We start from the raw sequence: 18,089 nt of genomic DNA on the forward strand, positions 1-18,089 counted from the left end.
TCCTCGAAGCTTCCTTTTCCCCCTCCTCAATGTGATGGGCATTGGTTAAAACTTCTTGTCCCACCTCCTTCTTCCTCAGCTCAAGGTTCCCTATTGAAAATGTGTCTAAATGGAGCCAAGAGCTCATTACAGGCCTATATGTCTCCACCAAATAGGCTAGAATGAAGGTACCCCAGTACTTGGGCACCACTTGTATGCAAAGTGCATCCAAGAATAAATAATGCTATAACATGATGGGGCATTAAGAATGTTTTGTGTTTGAGCTGCAAAAACTCTTTTATCCTGTCTAACAAAAGTTGAGCCCAACTATATATCCTACCATCATTCAAGCCATTCACCTGCAACAACATTTATATGGCAATATTTGTGGTTCCACTTCCCCTCGTAAGCTTATATTTTATTAAATCCACTATGCAACACCCTTCTGAGTTGGCTATGAACACTTTCTTTAACCCCTTGCTATTATTTCTACTTTGTATGCTCTCCCATTGTTTATGAGTTAGGTCCTCCCAGCAAATAAGTTGGACCAACTTTTTCTTGTCCACTATAGACATTTAAGAAGAGAATTTTGCAGTTGGGTGCCCATTATTACTTAATTCTTTTGGAAAGTAAGACACTGTAACGGTCCACTACAAACACTTGTTGAGGACTTATGTGTCTTTTCATCATATTTGTAAACCATGGTGAATAGGAGAGGTTCAAACTCTTTTAAATCAAAAAAGGGTATGAAAATGATTTTATCTACCTCAACTTTGTGCAATGAAAACTTTAATGAATAAATCCATGCCCTCCCACCAACCTCAGTATTTGCTTCCAAAGACACTTTCAAATATGATATTCCTATTGTGAAGGCTTCATCCTTGTCTTTGCCTTTGCTCCTCTTTTTGTTGGAGGCCATGGCCTCTTGTGTTTGTAATTGTTTTTCCCCTTCAACTTTATAGCATATGGCAACAATGCTTGCTTTAGGGTTCCTGTAGCTAGTTCTTGCCATCTCCCTTACTTCCTTCGGAGCATACCAACCTTTTCCATTAATTGTCAAACTTCCTTTTTGAGTGTATAGATTTCTTTTCTCACCATATGGGTGACTTCACCTGTATGAGCATTCCTTTCCTTCCTACAAATTATACCAGGTGTATAGGCTAGTGTATTTATTCATGATGCATAGGACTAGTGTATTTACGGTATGAGTTGTTGTACAAGCTATTGCCTTTCTTTCTAACGTACAGATTGGTGGAAGATTAAGAGTAAATAGATTTCCACAATCCATGAAATCAATTGCTATTCTTTTTCTAGATTTGATTGTGTAGTTTTTTTTGCATCAACGTTTCAGATCACACGCGGTGATCCATCATCACTCATCCCGATGATGGATCACACTCTGTGATTCATCATCACTCATCCTAATGATGGATCACAAAGTGTGATCCGAAATGTTGATGCAAAAAAAGCTACAAAATCGAATCCAAAAAAGGAATAGCAATTGGTGGAAGATTATCTATTGTATAGACTAATGTCTTTGTTTGTGTCGTACATCTACTGACTCCCCTATTTAGATATCATACGAGAAACACTTGTTCATTATGTTTCTTCATTCATACAGGCCATCATACAGATCCTTCTTCTCCACCCTCATATGGATATCTCCTCATGCACCAATCATACAAACTGTACAGACTTGGTGAGGGTTGTCCTACTAGTCATACAACTCAGGATTGACTTGGTGTCTAGTACGGGTTGTGTCGTTCACCGTCTCCCTGCTTCGTTGCTCTCCTTTATCCTTAGTACTAACCCTTGTGGAAGTGTTATATTTCTTTCCAATATGTCATGTCGGTCCTTTATATCCTTTTGGTAGGATTGCCTTGCAACAGTTTTTAATAAGGATTGTTCTTCCCTTGGTTATACCTTTTCTAATCATATAAGTTCCTTTTTTAAACTTTTCCCTTCTTTCTCCATTTTACTTCCACTTTGAGTTTCTTTGCAAGTCCCCCTTGTCCCTGTGTTTCCTTATTAGACCTCTCGTCTGTCCCACACTTCTACCTCAGAAGCATACTCCATATACACATACCTGGGAGAGTTTGTAGCATTCATTTTCACATGTCTCCAAATATTCTAAATCAAAGATTTTGTCTACAAGGGGGACAAGTCTCACTCCCTTGAAACTTTCATCCACATGTCTCCCTCCATATTTTTGGTACCAAGTTACTTCATCCCCTTCCACTATTGGGGGTTCTATCAAGTAGGCAATTACACTCTATAGAGCATTTGTTTTCCATTTGCAAGGTGTCTTTCCCACCTCCTTGGGATATTTCTGAATTATTTCCTCCACATAACCATCCATAAATAGATCATCTTCCTTTACCACTGATTCCCAATATGGTCTCAAGGTTGCCATGTACTCCTCCCAGTTGCTTTCTTCCCCTAAGTCTCTCTCAAGAGTGTCTTGATTAGTGGCTTGGCTCTTCTTTGTCAATGTCATCTACAATAAACTCTTCTCTTCTTCCTTCATAGGGCGCTTTCAACATCATAAACCTATTTATTCTCATCTAGAGAGTAGGTGCACCAAACAAAGCGTTAGTAAGACACTTGTGTACTCTAGGGACTATCAGCTCTTCAACATGTTTTCTTACTAGTTGTTCCTCAAGAGCCACTACTGGATTGGCCCATTCTATATCTGGTCTATAAGGTTCCTAAGTTATTATAGGATCCTCTTCTATCTTTTTCTCGTAGCCAAAGTCCAATCACCTTTGGTTGCATACCCCAGCATGTTGATCCTAATAGTGTATACCTTATTTTTTCCTAGTAAACTTTTAGCTTGGATCCGCTTACAAATTCCTTAATAGGTTGTTCTTCCAGTGTTGCAAGTTTTATAGTCTCATTATCACCTACTTCTCTTATTTTATCAGGTCTTGGCAACGAACTTCCTCAATTTGATTTCGTTATGACAGTTGTATTTAAGAATTAAATGCCATAGTCAAAAGTTCATCTGACGAAGATGTTTATCGTGCCAAAAATTTCTACACCATTGGGCTACCTCTGTTGTCCATTGTGTTGTCCACCTCCTTTCCTCCAATTTAACCAATTTCATTAATTGTTCTTTTAGACTATTTGCATCTCCAAATCTATTCTCTATGGTCAACCTTAGGCTAGGTGCGATATTCTGTTGTCACTACATCCTCTTGACCGTACATTAACTAGAACAAAGTGTGCCTCGTTGTTGCTTTGTAAGTTGTCTTGTAGTCCCAAAGTTCTGCAAAGAGCCTCTCTTCCCAATCTCCAGTATTTACTCCACATGTCTTATACAGGACTAAGACCAATATTTTATTCGTGGCTTATGCTTGTCCATTGGTTTGAGAATAGTACGTGACAAGTTGTGGAATATGCAGAACTTTGTAGTCATGTTCTGGATCACTTGGTTTATAAGGTGTACTCCCCGATCGTTTGTGATGGATATTGGAATTCCAAATCTCGATAAGGTATGCTCGTAAAGAAAGAAAGTCGTGCACACTACTATCTGAAAGTGCCCTTGCCTCTACTCAATCAAGTATTCTGTAGTGACCACAATGTATCCACAACATCGAGCCCTACTTACTTTGAGGGGTCCCACAAAGTCTATCCCCCATCTCTCAAACAACTCTTGGGGTTGTAAAGTAAATAATGGCATTAAGTCCCTCTTGAGGGGTTTTCCTGTTCGCTAACAAGTGTCACACCACAATACCCATTCCCTTGGGGCGATGTGTAACTTTGGCCACCATAGACCAACTAGCAGGACTTTCCATGCAGTAGCGCCATGCCCCATGTGTCCATTATGAAGGAAATAATGGCATGAAGTCACTCTTGAGGGGTTTTCCTATTCACTAACAAGTGTCACGCCCCAATACCCATTCCCTTGTATTGGTGTGTAACTTTGGCCACCATAGACCAGCTAGCAACACTTTCTAAGCAGTGGCATCACACCCCAATACCTATTCCCTTGTGTCAATGTGTAACTTTGGCCACCATAAACCAGCTAGCATGACTTTTTGTATAGTAGCGTCAGGCCCCATGAGTCCACCTATGAGTCCCTCATGTGACTCCCTTACTACACTAGGGTTCTCTTCCATTAGCATCTACAAAGTACATGGTCAGGTCCCATCTTGTAGAGAAGGCATAGGGTCTATCCTATCTCAAAGAGGACATCCAATAGCTTATGACAGTAGAAAATTATGCAATTTGGAGAAGGGATATTCTGTTTTCACAAAGAAATGTTGAACTTTATGCATGCTTTAAAAAGGTTTAGGCAATGTCTTGTTTGTGGCAAGTATGTGGTGAAGACAAACCATAATAGTTTGAGGCTCTTCATGAATCAAAAGAACTTAAATGATCGCAAACAAAAATGGGCAAGCAAGCTGCAATCATATGATTTTGAGATAGAATACATGAAAGGAAAGGCAAATGTGGTTGCAGATGCACTTTCTAGGAAACCAATTTTATGTTCATTGTCTACTATTTTGGGTGATTGGGAGGATAACATTATTTTTTATTATGTTAAGAATTCATTTGATTCTAATGTCTTGGATGAGAAGATGCAAAATGATAGCTATATAGTGACAGACGGACTGATATACTACAAGAAAAGAATCCCTTGGCTGGTCATCAAGGGTATTACAAGACTTGTAAACAGACTGTGAGAGAATTTCTTCGAAAAGGGCTGAAAAGGGGCATGCACAAACACGTTATGTAATGTCAGACTTACCAGTAGAACAAGGGAGAACAATTTTTTCTTGCAGGGTGACAACAACCGCTTCCCATATTGGAACAGAAATGGGAAAGCATATCTATGGACTTCATCATGGACTTCCTAAGGTCCAAGGTAAAGACTGCTGTTATGTTGTCTTGGATAGATTGACAAATTTAAGGCTCTCCACATAGCAGACTTTTTTTTCAAGGAGATATTTAGATTGCATCGATTGCCTAAGATCATTGTTAGTGACAGAGATAGTAGATTCATGAACTCTTTACAGATGGAGATTTTCCAAAAGAACTCATTTCACACAACTAAATTTTCTGTGCAAGAAACTGGTCACAAAATTATCTCCATAGTCGTGTGGCTCTTTTGCTTAAAACATGTGATGTGATTGCCTTCAAATTGTGATGTAGGAAATTTTCTCAAGTGTTATAAAAAAGGTAGGATTTCAATCTAGAGAAAGCCTGCGCGAACTTCAGCAAAGAGGCCCACAAATTTTCAAAGGTTAAAAACCGAAAATCTTCCACAGAAGAGAAACATGAGTCAAAACAAAGTCTTAAAAACCCTTCTACGATTTCTGCCAAAAAGAACATCCACTTTTTTAAAATTCAGTAAAAAGCTCAATAATATTCCTACATTCTTCACAATTTTTCATAAAGATTTGTTAAAAGCTACTGGAAATTATTCCAGATATAATAACTATGAATTAAAAAATTGCTAGAAAAACTATGGGTTTTAATAGCAAGAAATGATAATTGATAGATTGAATGAAGTGATTACAAAGGAGACGAAGGATCCTTGAATAAGAAATTACAAAAACAATGTTTTTCAGAAGAAACAGTACTTCACTGAGAGCTGAAATAGCAAGATACTAAACTATCTAACCAACGATACAATAAGTGACCAGATGATAAAAAATGTTAAGTGACCACTAAATAACTTAGTTACCGATTCGGGCACGTGAATCGGATCCGTGGATTCGTGAATTTTTTTTTTCCCCAATTAGGATTCGTGGGGGATTCGTGAATATATATATATATATATATATATATATATATATATATATATTACTGATCTTGCCCAAGCCCCAACTATATATATATATATATATATATATATATATATATATATATATATATATATATATTTGTTTCTCTCATTTATTAGTATATATAATGCATAAAAAGGTCATTTTAGCACTAGAAAGCAAAAAAATATAGTTAAAAAAGTCATATTAAATAACTTAGACTCACTTAAACCTGTCGATCCTTGAGGATTCACGCTGGATCCTTGAGGATTCGTGCCTGGATTCATGCAGATCCGGGCAGGATCCTTGTTTTACACAGTGGATTCGTCAGGATTCGTGGGCCATGAATCCGGACGAATCCACTGTGTAAAACAAGGATCCTGCCCGGATCTGCACGAATCTAGGCACGAATCCGGATCCGGATCGGACCCAAATCCGGATCTGGCCTCTAGGGCACGAATCCGATAACTAAGCTAAATAATAAGTATGAGAATATTATTCTAATAGAAACAGCAGATGACAGCATTATGTATTGTGGAAATTTGGTATCATTAATGCAAAAGGATTCAAAAACATTTCACTACATTAACAAAATAAAAATAAAACTCAAAGTCGTACCAAGGATGTGGGGATCACGTACCATAACAATAGTATTTAAAGTTAAGGGGTTCAAATGTATACATAGCTCAAGGTGACCTAAACAGCCATAGCAATCATGTAGGAATAGACTAAGAAGGCAGCATGCCGAGATTCAGTAATTGAATAGAAGCATGTTACACGCAAAAATTATCAAAATACAAATAAACTATGACAAATATTGAGGCCAACATGTCCTGTAATACTAATCTAAGCTCCCAAACTGGCTTTAAATAGTCACTAATCCCAGCATTACAAGCCTATGAAGTGCAACTGTGGATGTTTGACCACCTAGTGCCCAAAGAATAATGGCATGTTAAGATTATAAGAACATAAAATCCTACCAGCAATGAAAGCGATCTCCATGTTAAAAAGACAGAAATTTCAATGCATATACTATGTGAAACAAGCAATTGCATATTTAATTCAAGGCTCGGACATTAGATTCAAATCACCGAGAAGCAACAAAACAGCTTCGAAAAAAATTCAAGTCCTCGTGAATCAGACAGCATAAGCTGTCAAATTGGTCTGCCAGCTGCCACCAAACCAATAGGCATGTCAATAACGACGACACATATTACCCCTAAAGAAATAAGTATAAAGATAAAACAATTTGTGGCTTAAGACCAACTGTGGCGTTCAACTGGTGTTGGTAACCACCAGAAAATTGTCTGACCTATCTGGAATGCAGCCAGCAACAGTAATTGGTTTCACATTGAGTTGTATGGCATAGATTCCAAAAGAAAAAAGGCTTTTCATAAAATACCAATGGTGCAGACAGAATAGACACTAGAAGGCATTACTTAAGTGTCTATGGATGCCTATGATGTTAGAAAGCATGCCCTAAATGTCAACTCTTGTACAATAGATATGGATTCAGCAATTGTTTCTCAAAAGACTGACCCGCCCACTTACAACCTGGCAAGTTACCTAGATATACATTTATAACTACTTGTGGTGAAGACCTGACCTTCATCAAGGATTCCACTATTTTTATGAATATCCTTAATGGCCAACAGATGAAGCATTTTCGATCAGTTTTGATGTAGTTTCACTGCTCACAAAGATCCCAGTTTACAAGGGCATTAAGGTCAAGAGGGATGGTATGGATAGCAAAGCTACTAAAACAGTGGAGTTATAATTAAGATCACTTCTTTCAATGCCTTTGAAATTTATGGGTAAACAGATGGGCTCCCATCTCAAACCAAAAGCATGGTACCATTATATTGAACTGGGCTAGTGGTAGAGAAATTCTCGAGGACTTACCAGCGTAGCTTTGCGCAAAATCAGAGCACATTCAATTAACCATGGAGGTAAAAGAAAACTATTATCTCCCCTTCTACAAACCGCATATAAAGCTTTGCGAAAGATTTATGTCAAAAAGACAGTTGCCAATGTATTCATTGGAGTTGATACCAATCACAGAACTAACTGTACAAACCTAAAGAATGAAAAAACTCATCACAACAAATCTCTAAAGAAAAGTGGGTCCTGTAACGGCTACAGAAAGATGTAGGAGCATCTTAGGTTCATTGGCAATCTTGCATCAGCCAAAAACAGTTTTCTTTCTTTTTTGTTTCCAGTTTGTTGATCACATGAACAGTCTTCTTGTTCTTACTTGTTTCATCTATGAACATGGGTTTGAGGACCGGACCTATCATGGATTATACTCCTTTGATCACGGATCTTAATGTTTCATCGTTGGTGTGTTCTTATTCGTTCTTGCCCATGACATTTTCTTCGTTGGCACCTCATGTAACATGTGGGAATTTGCTTCTGCAAAGTTCTTCTGTATATGTGATCTTCCATGGCTTTTCATGTGGATTCTTCAATCTCGTGTGTACCTATATCTAAGCTCACATATCTTCTTATGCTTAAATATGTGGTCACTCATTTCTCCTTGAGGGATGGGACCTATATGTTGTAACATGTTTCACTTGAGGATTTTGTGATTGGCTAGCACTAGTCTTTATTTATTTATTGACGTGCTAGGCAAAAAGGGGACATTCACAGAAAAACACTGAGATCCCAAGTTCGGACCCTACCAGCCAGGTTCGGGTTTGAATTCGCGTTGGGTTTATGGTGGGTCCAGGCAGGGTCCGCGCGACAAACTGTGGGTCCACAGGTCCATGAGGACTCTCAGTTCATAGCGCAGACCCTGCCCAGACCCGCCATCAACCATTAAGGATCCCGTGCAAACCTTCAAGGACCCATGGCCCATGAGGCCATAAAATATGTTACGAAGATTAAAAACCCAAATTTGATGACCCATTTGACCCTTGAAGGACCTTCATACAATGATAAACAATTAAACACTTGTCACTATTATGATATTATCATTATGTTTCAAACTTATTATTTGATGAACTAGTCTATGTTTTGAAATTTCATTTTGCAATTCAGTAATTCAATGTATGATTTTTGTTACAATCATGAATATAGACTAATGAGAGAGTATTTAATGTTTATCTTCGACATTTGGCATTTATCAATGATCAAGCAACATATATTCGTACTATGAAATGATTTAGTTTAGCAATTATGTATGTTTCTCTTATATTTTGTATATATAATGCAAAATAAATAAAAATTGCCCAAAACCACAAACCCGTTCCGGAATCTGAACCAATGCCCAAACCCAAACTAACATCTTAAGAAAAACAACCTGGAAATCTTAAAATGAAGGTTGGAAGCTTAGTAAAATTTAGATGTCTTTGAATTGTAGGGATGACTTCCTTTAAACACCATCATATGCTATGCAACTTCTTGTGCTTTCAAATCTCATCAATCTAGTCATATAAAACATTCATCTATCTTATCTCCTTCCTTTCTTTCTTTATCTAAGGGAGAGAATTTTGATGTGAATCACACATTTCCACGTTGAAGTTTCTATTTTCTGCTACTTGTGTAGCTCTTATTGGTAATGCAAAAATAAATTCAGTACTTTAGAGTCAAACCCCTATGAAGAAGCTCTATATATACAAAAAAGTTATTGGTGGTCTAAAATTCCTGAAATCATTTAAAAAGTTAAAACCTAAGATAACCATATAATAGATCCTTTTAACCTGGTACACTGCAACAATTAACACAAGAAAAAAACCACATCTAACATGTATTTAAAACACAGCAATTCTTCATGAAATGTGCTCCAAAAGGCTCCGCATTTTCCACTGATACTTTAAGATATCTGCTCCAAAGGAGAGCTCATTAAAAACCACAAAATAGTAAAATACAAGAAGAGAGGCATGCCTGCATAGGATTAAGATCGCCCCATGGAATCTTCTCAGTAGCCAACTCCCACAATACAACACCAAAGCTGTAAACATCAGACCTGTTCGTGGCATAACTTCACACATTACTGATGATCTTTGCAGATTAAAAAACTTGAAACAGATGCAACACTCAATAAGACAACACAATGACTCCAAGCTGCAAAATAATTAAAGACTTGTGCTCATCGCACATCATAAATGTCAAAAGAAAATAATGCAGCATGGCATGTAAACTTGATCACATATGAAATAATTTTTTCAATTTCCATTAAATCTCATCAACATAGAGCTTAACAGTTGATATTAAACCCACATAAGCACCCATACAATGCATGAAATTGCCTGTTGCAATGTAGCTATAAGCATTGAATATCAGGGTTACTATTTATTTGGAAATAATTCAAGTCACATTATAAGAACATCTTTCCAACTTACTTTTCATTTGAAGGTTCATTTCGAAGGACTTCAGGAGCCATCCACTGAGGCTGTAGAAAACAAATGCTAACAAATTAACACACTAACCTCAAGATATCACCATGGTAACTAAGCTTTGAGAAAAGAACAAAAATTACCATGCAAACAAACATTAAAAAACATGATACATAGCTACAATTACAATATTCACTAACATAACTATCCACTACCAAATGCATCTCACTCTGCTGTAAAACCATAAAGTAATACCCAGAAAATTAATGATTACAATGTGAAGAGCCATTCATGAAAATGACATGCAATTCACACTTTGAATTGGTTTTAATTAGAAAAAGACTACTATTTGGGGCTTCTGACCACCTATTTAAAGGCTCGCCCCAACTTCTTAAAAGAAGTGTTGAAAGGCAAAAGGGGAAAAAACATCTAAAAATTAAAAAAAGCCACATGTAATAATTGGCAAGAAAATAATAAAGCAAGCATATACAGTTTAACATTGTTGTGAATTACCGTGCCCTTTCCAGATTTGGCCGTCAAAAATGTTGCATTCTTCAGTCGGGATAACCCAAAATCTCCAACCTGAATATCAAGAGAAGCATTTGAATAGGTAGCTAAGAAGAGAACTTGAGTAAAACGACAGACAGAAAAGGAATGTAAATAAAGATAGAAACCTTCACAGTCCAGTTTTTGTCAACGAGAAGGTTGGAAGACTTCAAGTCGCGGTGAACTATTGGAGGATTTGAATGATGAAGATAGTTCATTCCACGTGCCTGTATAAAAAGTTGTTTGGTGAATATTAGGACAAAATATAGAAGCTTTAATATACAGAGAGATCTAATATCCTGATAAATAGACATTCTTGGAATAATAGTTTCTCACTCACTATGTCCAATGCCATGCGCGCCCTTCGTTTCCAGTCCATCCCAGGAGTATTTCTTTGAAGCAAACGAAACAAGCTCCCTCTGCAATTAAGAAGTGTAACTACCCATGAATCACTTCTTGAATGCAATGTGAAACAAAACAAAAATTCAAAGATATGATAGACATGGCTCAAAGTCTTTACAACACTTTACCATCAGCAAAAGTGAATCATTAAGAGCATTTATATATAGAAAGGTGTATTACTGACATTAAAATGTTTCTAGAACAAATATACTTGTTACTTTGGAGTTGGAAATGCATTAAAACCAGTCATGCCACATTCTACACAATAGTCCAAATCCAAATTTAATATTATATAGCTTCGAATAATGAACTTAAAGAGCAAACCTTGCACACGACAGATTGATTGTGAAACCCAGGCATGATGCAAATGTTTGTGTTTCACCACACCTAGCAAAATGATGAATCTTGAACTAAAAAATGCAGACTTGACTTCACAAACCAAGTGTGAAGAATCAACTATAAGTACCTTGGAAGAAATTCTGTGACTATGCAAAGCCGTTCAGAAGTTGTAACTGCCCCCATGAAAAGAAGTATATTCGGATGCCTTAGCTTCTTCATAAGTGCCACCTTTTTGGAAAAAACAGTAAAGAACAAATTCAAATTCTAGTGATAACATTAAATTTTGACTTGTCTAGGAAAAGAGTTTGATGAAAATAGTGTATTCTTAGTATGCAATACAAGCATTATCTACAAAATAAAAAAGAGAAAGAAATCAATTAAGTGGATGATAAAACATGAACAGACCTCCTTCCGAAATGCATCGATAAGTTCATTGGAATATTCCTGCTCAGTAAAAACCTTTACTGCCACATCCTGGATAATATTGAACTGTGTTATTTAGGCATTAGTGAATTCTCAGAAACCCTCCAAATTGCAAGTTATATTTCATTCCTTCCACTCTCTAAAAAAGTAGGTTAGATACAATTCAAAATCTGGGTAATAGACCAAAAAGAATCAGTAACCATACCGAACCATACCAAAGACCATGGTAGACAGTCCCGCAAGAACCTGGCCACATTCATCAACATAAATGAGCAACATGCACAGAATCTATGCTTGCAGGGAACAGACACAAAGAAAACACCTATAATTACCATGACATCAAAATCAAAAATCATTAGTTCAAAGTAATAATTGTCAGATGACAATGAACTTGCTGAAGCCCCAGTCGCATGAGATGGAAGGCAAATGTCAACTTGTATCCAAGAATTCAATAAATATAATAAAAATTATGATTCCTAGCATAATACAGCGCCACAAGAAAATAATTTAAGAAATCATTTGACCAAATTCCAAGAAGACTAGTCTTCTGATTTAATTCAAATGCATCTATCAATTACTAAATGAAGCATGTGAGATAAGAAATACTGATTTTCCAGAGATTTATCTTTACAACTTCTAGCAAAAAGGCACTCAAATGCAGTCATTTGCAATGTTGTTTTAAGAATTGCCTCAATATGAGTTTTTGTGTTTTGAAGGAAAGATACTCGCTTTTACATGGCCTCTAAAATCTTACCTCGACAAGTACTAAGCTTTATAATAAGCACTTGATATGAACTTGAAATTACAAGGTCTATCCATTCAATGTTATCTTGGATATGGATGAAGGAGCATACATTCACACTGCACAAAGACTCCATACCAAAGTTTTGAGCCATTTTCCCAACACATCCTTCTCTCTCCCCTTCTCCTTTTCCTGCACTATACTTGAAATATGAAATAATCGGGTGTATGTAAATATGATAGCTGTCCTGAAAAATGTTTACTTGATATAGATCAGGATGGTCACATTCTCTACAAACAAATACTCGCTATCTTGGTTTGTACCAGTTGCCTATTCTACTGGTGCCTATGCTTTTGAAAATCACTACAAGAGATATCAGGTTGATACTTGGAGTGGCTTTTTAGATGTGTATTCTGACTTTCCAAGATGCAGCTAATGTTCTAAGTAAAATGATTTTAGTGATTACAGGAATCACCAAATAATAAGTTTTCCAGATGCAACCAGAAGAGCTCACTGGTTATGCATTTGAATTCATATTTTTTAATACATTTGCGTCGAGCCTGATGGTGAAAGTCAGTATGCTCTATAAAGGGAAAGACGCATGTTAATTTCTAGTGAAGGATAGAATCATGAATTCATTGAAGAACATATAAGGTGGACAGATCAGCATCTCCTTAGGAACTTAAACACTGGTGGCTTCATACGCCAAATAAATGTCTTGCTTGGTGATGACCTAAAAACATACCTTACCTGAGTACAAACAATGCTGCTACTTTAAGATGTTTCAAAATAAAGGCCAACGTGGAAGATATATAGAGGTGCCACTGTAGGTAGATGCTCTGACAGGGAAACTTCTCATGCAAATGCAATGAAAGACAAAAAAATTAGCTCCAGGTGAAATTATTGGGTACAGTGGACTACAATCTTGCATGTTCAACCTCTGTAAAACTGAGTTTACATACTTACTCTGGCCAACTCATAGCTTTTTATTTACTCTATCTCTTCTAATTATCATACCAAGTATGTTCTTAGTTGCACTTAGATCTTTCATTTCAAGTTTTCAATTTAACTACAAGTTAAGACCTCAGTTCTGAAATTGTTTCTTTCCCTTTACTAATAAATAATATATCAACAACATATAAAGCAATAACCAGGAAATGACCATCGTCAGGCACAAAAGAGTGACTGGAATGTCCCTTTTTCAGTGAACTATTTTGAAGAGAACATACCTCCCATAATGACAGCTGCTGATAGGACTGACAAGCTAATTATGACGAAAAAATTGTTGAAGTTAATACCATGCCTCTGTTTAGCCCAATTGATACATGATGAACAGTACAATTTATTGGATATACCATGCACAATGGATGAGTTATTGTTGGCAAGGCCACGGAGTGCCAAACTTCTGGTTTACTGTTTTGATATGTAAAATGATGTAGATATTGCTGCATTTAATGCAAAAATTAAAATTGACAAATAAATTAAAGTTTACCAAACAATTATCAACATTGCATGCAATTCTTTGAACAAGATAAATGAGCATTTAACTCATGAAAGCCATGCAAGAGAAAAGTCAAAACAAACAAATTGGATTCTAAAATGTTAAGTCTATATCTTATTAAATCTGAGATGGAAAATAGGAATAAAGGAGATTGCCTTGCCCTATTTGTTCTCCAATTTTTAGATCCTCCCATAGAATTTCGTAGTCCAAACTGTCAGCATCCATTTCCAGTTTTTGGACAGCAGTGCTACTTGTGCTACTGCTGCTGCTATTACTGCTTGTACTGTTGATGTTGGTTGATGACCAAGACCCTAGAGCCTCACTAGAGTGATGGCCATCAACTGAGTAGCTTTCTCTACGACCTCCAATGTGATTTCTTCCTTGAAGACCAACCTCCTTTTCACGATCAGAGTGTATCCATGGCCACATAAAGCGAGTCTTTCCCTCTCCTCCATCACGTTCAGCTCCTTTCCAAGGCCATGAAATACCTTTCTTGGCCATCCATGCTTCTGCTTTTGATCCTATGGCCTTGATATTGGGAATACCATTTTTCCCATCATTTTCATCTAAAGCCTCAGATTGAACTTTGTTCCTTGACTTTTCTGAAGGAGATGATGGAGGAGAGATTCCAGACTGCCCCGGTGCAGATCCAGCCCTAGGCGTACTAGCTCCACTGGAAGTTGCATCACCACATCCTTTTTCATCTGACATTCTGCCAAATTCAGGGTAACCATGATCAGAGCATTGGCTACCTCCACTCCCACCTTCATGCTCCACAGAATTCTCTCCAATCCGTATACGTGAACGCACCTTAGACGACACCTTAGAGGCCTGTTTCAATGATACAACCACTAAAAACATCAAATATCAATTGCCGGGAAGCTTATCAGTTATTATCATTCTGCAGCATTTCCTGCCAAGCCCTTCTCATCCCCAAGATAATTTTTCTGAAAAAGAAAGAATGTATCATTTACAAAAGATTACCAGATTGGATAATTTTGATGCAATCGGAATTTGCAAATGTTCAAATTTGGATTTGACTGTATCATTACTCTTCTGCCACTGATCACAGTTTGGTTCATTGAATGCACCGGCTGGTTCCCGGAAAGGGTGAGCATCAGTTGACACACAAATAACACCCACAAATGTACCATCATCATCATAAAATGGGGTATTGGACATAACAGCTGAAAATAACTCTCCGGATTTCTTTTTAAGTGGAAACTGACCCTTCCAACTTTCCCCTACTGTAATTCGATCTACAATACTGTTCGCGACATCAAAACTATTCTCATCCACCAGAAGTTCAATAGCATTCTGACCAACTGCTTCTAATGCCGAATATCCATAAAGCAGCTCTGCAAAACGATTCCTGGAAATTCAAATCAACACACGTAACTTCATGTCTAGCAAGATTTAATGGAGAGAAAAAAGCATTTGCACAAATGCACTGTGAACCAATTCCATTCGTATTGTTTCTAAATTGTACAGTTCCAAGAAAACACCTGGAAGCCATCAATTCAAACTTCCACAACAGCATTAGAACGTCTGTCTAAACAAAAGTTATGATCATTGATTGAACCAAAATCAAGAAAACTCATTTCTATAATACATGCAACATCATTAAGAGTACTGCCAATAGTGGCATGTTGTGATGGTTAAGTTGTTGAGTTGTTATCCTTGCCATCAAGGTTCAAATCTAATGGGGATGAGGTCCCCTATTTGTGGCCTCATTGGTTCATAGCTCCTAGTCAAAGCGTTTACCCCTCTTTTTTAAAAAAAAAATCATTAAGAATACTGAACTATTTTTTGATGTAATGTTTGTCTTGGCATGTTATTAACATAGCAAAATAGCTTTCATAGCTACCAACTCTTCACACTCAACAATTAATATTGAAATTATGAGATTCTATTTGCAAGATTTCTGTTAATTTTGAATTCTAAATGTCTTGTTTAATCAGATGTTGAAAACAGATAATTGGAAAAGCTTCCGTTTTCTACAATTGTTTCCAGAGAAATTTTCCTTTTCTTTTATTGCTTGTTAGGAGTAGATTTTACCGGGAGATAAACAAGAGCTAAGCAAATAAATCAAAGCATGTTAACACATAAAAACTGGAACAAACCCCACGTGTCAGAAATATGATTTACAAATCATAAAGTTAGAATCAAAGGCCACATAGTTATATCCAGACATGATTATGTGTACATGTGAAAATCTTAAATAAAGTAGACACGTTACCATAAAATTGCTCTCTAAGACTATGCCAGACTTGCTGAGAATCGGATTCACGCCCCTCAATCGTTTACAAATTAAATCCAAAATAGCATGACGATTCAATTTGTTTGAACCCTTCTATTCTCCAAGGATAGTTGAATAAAAGCAATATTCAACATCGACAAAACAACTGATATCTCACAAATGGCAATGGCAGAATGTTGAAAGCATACCAATATGTAATTTCTCCTGTGGGCTTGAATATGTGAACTGCTTGCCCCAAGGACTGAAGAATGTTGATATAGTGTCTCTCTGATAATTCGCTTGAAAATTTACCCTCTGGGACTTCCCTCTGTCCAGACTGTGAAGAACTGCATTCCTGCTGTAAGGGAGATGCCTGATGCCTGTGAGGCAAATTCTGCCCTCTTCTCTGCCGGGCGTCGAAACTAGACCTTCTAGAAGTTGCCATCCGTGTTCGTTGCGGAGAAACAGAATGTGATCTCTGTCCCGAGGGCGGTAACCTCTGCCCCCTATGATGCACAGATGCGTGGCGAGACCTGTCTTGAGCGCTAGAGCGCCGGAAGTTTTCAGAGGTGCTGGAGTGTAATAGCGGCCTTGGTTCGGCTGCTAAAGAGGAATCCAACTTGGATCCTTCTTCTAGCCTGGGTGTGTTACAGCCAAGCAATTTAGACATCTCTTCTTTGAGGTGGGCATGGCTCGCCTCCAATTCATTAATTCTCTGGAGCAACTGCTCCGAGAGGGGAGGCAGCGATGTCCCAGCACAAGCCTCTGGCTCGTTACGCTCGCTAATACAACCAAGGGGATCCATGACTGCCCAATCCGGTCCCTTTATTGCAAAGAGGACTGAAGAAAGGCTGCTACAAATCCAGATGCTAACCCATATGCTTGCGAAGCTATGGATGTACAAGCCAAGATAAGGACGACGCAGACAACGACGGTAAAGCAACACTAATCAGCAGTAGTAGCAGCTGCAGCCGCTTCCAGGCACTCCTCATTATACTAAAGTTCAACAAGATAAATAAGGCATTGAAAAAGCTGCTTAACGAATCTCAACAGTACCTTTGACTCTCAAATCTTGTGCAGCGTGGAATTGGAGATTAAACTTCAAGTTGGAGTTGGAGTTGGAGTTTCCATAATGGCGTTTGAAAGAAGTTCCCTTTAACTTTCCATTATTAGGGTTTGAAAATGACAGCAAAATGCCAGGTACGAAAGATTAGCATGCCAGCATGGCAGTCCGAAAGGAAGAAGACCATAAATATAAGGAAGAAGACCTTACTCCTTTTCCTGCTCTTCTTATTAAACTTATTGTTGCTCTTCCTGGGCAGGAACTCCACCGACCTTGCTTTGCTTTTGCTGGGCCTGCGTCATCCCATCCCCTATTTCACCGTTTTTTCCTACGCAACAATAACAATAAGAATACTCATGTTCTTGTTTTAATGGGGATCTTCTTCTACTTCTACTCACGGTGGAAATGGAAATGGTTGTGGCTGACGATAAACATCCCCTAGAGAGATGATCGGCCAGCCGGTGGAAATGTCTGTTCCTTTCAGGTGACGGGACGGGACGTCTGAAACGATTGGCTGACCGTTTTGGACATATATAATACTCGGCATTTCAGCAGACCAAACGGATTGACGGCGGGCTGTTGGACGGAATTCCAGCATCGGGATTTCTGTGCGATCCATTTTCTCCGTGGGTGCTGCAAAAGGAATTTACAAATTCATTATACAAGCATTCTGTTTAAAAATTTAGGATGCACCTAATCAATGTAGGGATTGTGGAGAATAGGATCAGTTCGGTAGTTGAAAAAATA

General features: G+C 37.6%; 1 protein-coding gene across 1 annotated transcript in view; it reads right to left on the minus strand.

Moving 5' to 3' along the window:
- The window catches only part of LOC149553253 (uncharacterized), a 49,997-nt gene extending 32,152 nt beyond the window's left edge, over window positions 1-17,845 (minus strand). Inside the window, exons 1-11 of the mRNA XM_089788714.1 lie at window positions 16,489-17,845; window positions 15,025-15,412; window positions 14,196-14,871; window positions 12,003-12,043; window positions 11,780-11,848; window positions 11,502-11,602; window positions 10,974-11,052; window positions 10,762-10,860; window positions 10,601-10,669; window positions 10,094-10,143; window positions 9,636-9,717 (exon numbers count right to left, since the gene is read on the minus strand). Coding sequence (XP_089644840.1) covers window positions 9,636-9,717; window positions 10,094-10,143; window positions 10,601-10,669; window positions 10,762-10,860; window positions 10,974-11,052; window positions 11,502-11,602; window positions 11,780-11,848; window positions 12,003-12,043; window positions 14,196-14,871; window positions 15,025-15,412; window positions 16,489-17,084 — 2,250 coding nt within the window. The 5' untranslated portion in view covers window positions 17,085-17,845. The remainder of the gene's footprint in view (window positions 1-9,635; window positions 9,718-10,093; window positions 10,144-10,600; window positions 10,670-10,761; window positions 10,861-10,973; window positions 11,053-11,501; window positions 11,603-11,779; window positions 11,849-12,002; window positions 12,044-14,195; window positions 14,872-15,024; window positions 15,413-16,488) is intronic.
- Between the last annotated feature and the right edge of the window lie 244 nt (window positions 17,846-18,089).

The sequence above is a fragment of the Cupressus sempervirens genome, chromosome 6 (genome assembly GCF_028749045.1).
Source record: "Cupressus sempervirens isolate cs-2001-9-10 chromosome 6, ASM2874904v1, whole genome shotgun sequence".
Lineage (NCBI taxonomy): Eukaryota > Viridiplantae > Streptophyta > Pinopsida > Cupressales > Cupressaceae > Cupressus > Cupressus sempervirens.